General features: G+C 40.8%; 1 protein-coding gene across 1 annotated transcript; it reads right to left on the reverse strand.

The window, feature by feature from the left end:
• Positions 1-575: 575 nt before the first annotated feature.
• On the reverse strand, positions 576-2,384 carry LOC121770572 (protein TORNADO 2-like). Its single transcript, XM_042167306.1, has 2 exons — positions 1,736-2,384; positions 576-1,061 (listed from the first exon to the last, which is right to left on the reverse strand). Exons 1-2 carry the CDS (start codon positions 2,231-2,233, stop codon positions 744-746), a joined length of 816 nt encoding a protein of 271 aa, XP_042023240.1. The 5' UTR covers positions 2,234-2,384; the 3' UTR covers positions 576-743.
• Between the last annotated feature and the right edge of the window lie 4,022 nt (positions 2,385-6,406).

The raw sequence follows: 6,406 nt of genomic DNA on the forward strand, positions 1-6,406 counted from the left end.
GATCTCACTAATTATTTAAGAATCTGCTTTTTGAAAAATATGAAGAACTAATGCATATTCCTTATGCGTTCACACATGCATGCACCTTTTCTTTTAGCTCTAATTCGAATTCAATCATGAATTCAGATTAACTAAATTAGGATTTGAAAATAATTAGACGTAATCAGAAATCGAATTACAATTAGGATTTCGAATTTCGAATTAATAAAAATGGCTGGATATATGTAGAATGAAGTTACGCAATATATGTCACTATAAACATAGAAAAGTCAAACAAGCTATTTACTAATATTGAAATCGATAATGGTGTAAGGTTTTTACCCCTTAATTATAGTACTATGTTCATATATACTCCTACTAGATTATATTGCAAATTGGATAAAAGAATCCTAATTACTAGTTTTAAAATTAAATTAAATCACGTGATAGTCTGATTAACGATATTTACAAACTAATTAAAAAATTGATAGTGGGACGACCAATCAAGTGCCCTTAATTATAGTATGTTCATATAGGTTATATTGCAAATTTTGTAAGCTAAAGAGCCACATATATTACACATTATCCCAACAAAATAAATCAAAGCCAACTGAATAACAAGTGACAAACTAGCTAAATCAAAATGTCCCCCACAAACACATTCCAGAAGTAACTCATACTAGAAAATAGTAATACAAATACATCACCTCTAATTACCTAGTAAATAAGTTTAATAATAACAGTGTCATGAAATATTGTTTATTTCAAGTGTATGTATTACCTTGCTTGTACTTTTTAAAGAGATCTTCAGTCTTGGCTTTCCTAAAAGCACAACATCCAAATACATAAACCGCAATGAAAGCGGCAAGAGTGATGATCAAAGTCATGTCTACTTTGATCCACTCTTTCTTGAGATTTGCAAGCAATCCGGCTTTGCACGAATCGCAGGAATAACAGAGCTGCGTTTGGTCGTTGCTCCACTGCACACAGTCCGTGTCCGCCGCGTTGTTGATGGGACTTATCCAGTATGTCGGGTTCACGAACGTGTACCCACATTCTGTTGGCGGCTTGCAGCACCCGGACTGCAAGCCGGGATGGACACATTTTTTAAATCAGGTTAAAACGAACCTTGTTAATCACATAAAGTAAACACTTTATAAAAATCTAAAAAAAATAGTAATATGTCTTATATTAAGGGAGTGTTTTTTTTAAAAAGGTGGAATATGTAACCATTTTCCCAAGGTAAATGATTTGTGGTCAAAATGGAAAATGTGAAGATGGGGACCAATGTTTTCAAAACCAGACCAATAATTGAATAAATTCATAGTTCAACCGGACAGACTGATTAGAAAAGATAGAAATCCAAATTTAAGTCGATCCATTGTTTGAAAAGATTGCTCAAGCTCAAAGAAAAGGTATGTAACATGGTTTGTAGAATCATGTTTTGTGTGGTAATCAATCTAAGAATAATTTTTACAGCACCATAAAGCTACCAAGCAAGTAGATTAGTGTATAAGGTCACCTTTTGCAGGTCTAAACAGTAGAAACTGTCGGACTGAATTCTCCTAAATCACATAAACTCTCTTTCTTGATTCTTTTAAAAGATGATATTTGAATTTAACTTCAACAAAATACAAGTAAAATAAAACCATATACACACTTCATATTTTCTTCCCTCTCACTTTCTTTAATTTCAAATTTTTAAAAAAATGTTTTAGTTAAAAAAGAAACTCATGCACATGGCAATTAACACTACCTGCAAAGGAGTGATGGGAGCATTGAAGAAATCCTGAGCCGCGCGGTAGCTCTGATTCAACTCGGCGCAAATGGTGGTGGAGCTGAGGCAGCTCCTGATCCTATCCCACTTGTACGTGGTGCTCACGCGCCGCCGCAGCCAGCCGGAATAGCCGTCGAGGTCATACTCCCAGTAAGTGCGGCTGGGGACGGGGTGGCCCCCGCCTCTGCTGGTGACCATGTAGATGAATACAACCAGGCAAGCGAGGAGTACAATGAGGACAAGCATGGCGACCATGTAGGCAATGAGGAGCCACTGGATCCGCCAAAACCCGCCCACGAAGCCGGCCAGCGCCGCCGCAAGGATGAGCAGGCCGAGGATGATGACCGGCCACTGCAGGATCTTCACGCACGCGTTGTCCGCCTTCGACGACAGCGTTATCCCCGCCCAGATCACCGGGATCGACAGCAGCATCGCCACGAAGTTGGCCCCGCCGATGATGCTGTTGCTCAATGCCATCCCCTTTTTTTGGGAGGGAAAAAAGGGGGTTTTTGGGAGGTTTGAGAGAGTGAAATGGGGAGATGGGAAATGTTTTGTTTAGTGGAAAAGGGTTTTGATTATATGATGGAGTTTGTCACTTTGTTTCAACTTTTTTCAACGGGAGACAGCATGCAAAGTGAAACATGGGAAGAAATTCGTTGCTCCAATGCAGGTTTATGCTGTCATTACATTTGTTTTTTTTTTGTCAAAATTAAAAATTCTTTTGAGGGGAATGACATTGGATTCTGTTGGCAATTGAAACTAAAAATGTAACATATAACTGTCCCATATCGGTGTCAAGAGAAAACTGAAACTAGTATATAAGTCTCATTCCTCCTATCACCAATTGGTTTTAGGATGGAACCCACGGATTTCTATCATGGTATCAGAGCGGGTCGCCGACTGTGGGTCATATTTAACTGACCCAGCAGTATATCTGGGCTGAAACCGAAAAAAATGACTGACCCAGCAGTATATCTGGGCTGAAAATTTGGGCCAAGTGGTCCCAACCGATCGAAAAAAATTGGACCGATTGTCCAATCGATTAGAAAAAAAGTCGAGGGAGGGTGTTGGCAATTGAAACTAAAAATATAACATATGGGCTGAAAATTTGGGCCAAGTGGTCCCAACCGATCGAAAAAAATTGGACCGATTGTCCAATCGATTAGAAAAAAAGTCGAGGGAGGGTGTTGGCAATTGAAACTAAAAATATAACATATAACTGTCCCACATCGGTGTCAAGAGAAAACTGAAACTAGTATATAAGTCTCCTGGGCCCCTCCTTCTATCACCAATTGGTTTTAGGCTGGAACCCACGGATTTCTATCAGTTTCTTTATTAAGTGGATATTAGCAAGAAAATATTTCCTGTCACGTTCTTTCATCAATACTTTTATGGATTTTGCAGGACCATGCAATTAAGGATCATTTATATGCATATGTATTGATTTAATTAAGTTGTAGTTATTCATGGAGTATATTAATTATTGTAAAAATAATAGTAGTAGTTAATTATAACGTAATATATTGAAGTACTAACATTTTTCTTGTCACATATATTAACGAGAAGAAAAATATTTGACTGTATAGTACTTTTACTACTTTTATGCTCTTGGTTTTTCAGCAAATCCAAGTTTAAATTTTTTCTAATTTTGTTCTTGAATGAAATCTGAAAACGATGTGGAATGAATACATCGAATTTCGTCAAACCATATGTAATAATTATTGACCGTTGTAGTATGGATTTTATTCACTCAAATTCCTACAAAGGTATTGAGCTTAGTTTGGATTTGACATTAAGGCTTCAAGCTTTGGGATTGAAGTCGACAGTTGTGTAGTACTGGACTATTGATCGAGTTATTGACGGGTTTCTTCAACTGTGGGCCTAAACGTGGGCTTTCTACATTTCCCCCTTTTTTTATAAAACTATGGCCCAACTACTAAAATATTATTTTATTTCATATTTTGTATTATAAATTAATTTCAATAACGTTATGGGCTAAACTTCAATTATATTCGAAGAATCAAATGTAAAGATCGACGCGAGATTTACGTGGTTCGATCCACTAACGGAACTGCATCCACGGACAAAGGGGAAATGGTTTTATTCCGAATACAAACAATGGAAACTGATTACAATACACTCAATCAATCTAGCACAGACAATTCGATTGTGAATACCTTAATTAGCTAGCTGATGATTTAGCGAATTTTTGATGGGAATAAATGCAAGTAATAAATGAAGATCACAACACTGAAAATTACGTGGTTCGATTTACTGAGGTAAATCTACGTCCACGGGAAGAATAGAGGGCAAATTTGTATTGCTTGATCTAGCTTACAGATTACAATACTGATTTGCTATATGAGATTCAGGATCTCGAGAACTTAACCTTGGTCTATCTGATCTAAGTTCTATTTATACATTCGAACTAAGATCGTGGTTTGCAGCCCTGGTAGGGGGGTTGATAACTGCTTAATACCACTAAATAGATCGTGGGTGTAATGGAGGTCGTGGAGATCCTGCATGGGTCCACTATCTCCTTGTTCGGTCGAATACTGAGACCGAACTGCTGAACTTTGCCGATCAGCTTTTGCCGATCTGAGAGTTGAGCTCGATTGGTCGGCTTTTACCGAGCTATAGGCTGTGACCGAACTCTTTGGTTGTGCCGAACTGATACTCTTTCTTGGGTTTTGGGCTGATGGGCCGTCACTGCTATTGGGCTCGCAATTATTGTTTAGTTGTTTAGTTCGTATCCCATCACCACCCCCCCCCGAAAAGCGAAGTGAATCACTTCGGCATTTTGGATAAGTGTAAGGGGGAGGCTGACGTCAGGGGACGTGCTCTGCACGTGTCTGCATTAAATGTGACAACAAATCCGGCCAGAGAATCCAGAAAAAGTGGGATTTGAAACGGTGCGACGAATTTGAAAACGCCTCTGCGAATCTGATAAATATTTCCTTTCTTCATCATTGGAACACTTTTGCGATTATTTCTTCTGCATTCTCTCTCTTTTTCGTAGAATTTTCTTCCGCTTCTTCAAGAATTTCTTCAGAGACTTTCGACCATCAAAGAGTAAGAATCATGTCTTCTTCTTCTGAAACTGTTTCTGAATCAGGTAGTGGTAGGAAGGGGGGTAAAGGATCTTCTGGCCGGAAAAAGTCCGGGGAGAAGACGGTAGAATATTTTCACAGCATTTTGAGTAAGGATACTGTGATATCCTTACACAGAAAATATTTTCTTCCTGGGGGGTTAGTGGTGATTCCCGACGACACTCATAGGGCTAACTCGCCGCCGGAGGGTTATGCCACCGTTTACGAAGCCTGCTTAGAATGCGGGCTTCGTTTCCCTCTTCCCCCCGCCTTTGTAGAGCTTCTTGATTTTTTCCAACTTCCTTTAGGTCAGGTGACTCCAAATTCTTGGAGGCACTTATCGGCCTTTGCTGCCGAGCTGCGTAGACTAGAAAAGGATCTGTCTCTGAGGGCAATCCTTAATTTCTTTCAGTTTAAGAGAAAGGGATCCTGGTTTTACTTGATCCCTTTACAGCCCTTTAGAGCCTTCTGTAAAACCAAATGGCCGATGTGGAAAAATCGCTTCTTTTTTTACAATAGGACAGCGGCTCCGGACTTTTCCTGGAGAGGGCCGAAGTCCGTAATTCCTCATCCTCGGGTAGAACCGTTGGACGAGCTCGAGGGCGGGCTCAATAAGATTCCCATGATTAGGAAACAGTATTTGGAATCTGAGCTCGTCAAGGGTGACTTCGTGTTCGACTCCTCGTCTTCGGACGAAGAGACTGAGGGTGAGGATTTCTTTTTTATGCTTCACTGCTTTAGCGGCGAAAACTAACTTTGTTTTCTTGCTTTTTGGCAGTGAACATGCTAAGCAAGCTTGGTCGCAAATCCTCCGAATCAAAGGAGCCGGAGAAACAGAAAACCACCAGCTCGGCGTCTGATGCCGAGAAGAATCCGAAGAGGCAGAAGACCTCTTCGAGTCAGTCTTCGGATCCAAAAAAGCCGGGATCGACCTCGGCAAGGGGGAAGGCGAAGACTCAGAAACCCCCAAAAGCGCCAGAGAGAGACATTGTCCAGGGGGTTATGGATCAGGAGTGGTTACGGCCACTTCGGAACATATCTCTGAGCCCTTTTTATGGCCAAAAGACTTTGTAGAGGTGAATTTTCTTCTTGATTTTCTGGCTTTGCTTCTTTCCTATATTTTTTTTGTGGCCCCTCTGTTGACTTTTTCCTCTTTCCATTTTCAGAGGAACAATATGCTCTGCAAACTCGTCACAGTTGAACTCTCTAAAGCGTCCAGCGATTATGATGAGATGCAGAGGAATTTGAATGCTGCTCGTCACCAGGCCGAACAGGCTCGGGCAGACTTTGAGAGGGCAAGGGCCGCTATGATCTCGGCTCAGGATGAAGCCCAGCGTGCCAAAGACCAGCTCATCATCCAGAGAGAGCGGTCGAAACAGAGGGAGGCGGCTGCCGTGGTGGCTCAGGGGGAGGCTCTCCGTGTTTACACGGAGAAACTCTTTTTGAGCAATCAATTTTCGGCCCTTATCGGTGATCTGCTGAAATTGATGACCGATAATGCTGAGCAGGAACCCGAAGTCGTCTTGCCGCTGTATGGCCGAGAGATTGCAGCGCGTCTCCA

Source organism: Salvia splendens, chromosome 16 (genome assembly GCF_004379255.2).
Source record: "Salvia splendens isolate huo1 chromosome 16, SspV2, whole genome shotgun sequence".
NCBI classification, from domain to species: Eukaryota; Viridiplantae; Streptophyta; class Magnoliopsida; order Lamiales; family Lamiaceae; genus Salvia; species Salvia splendens.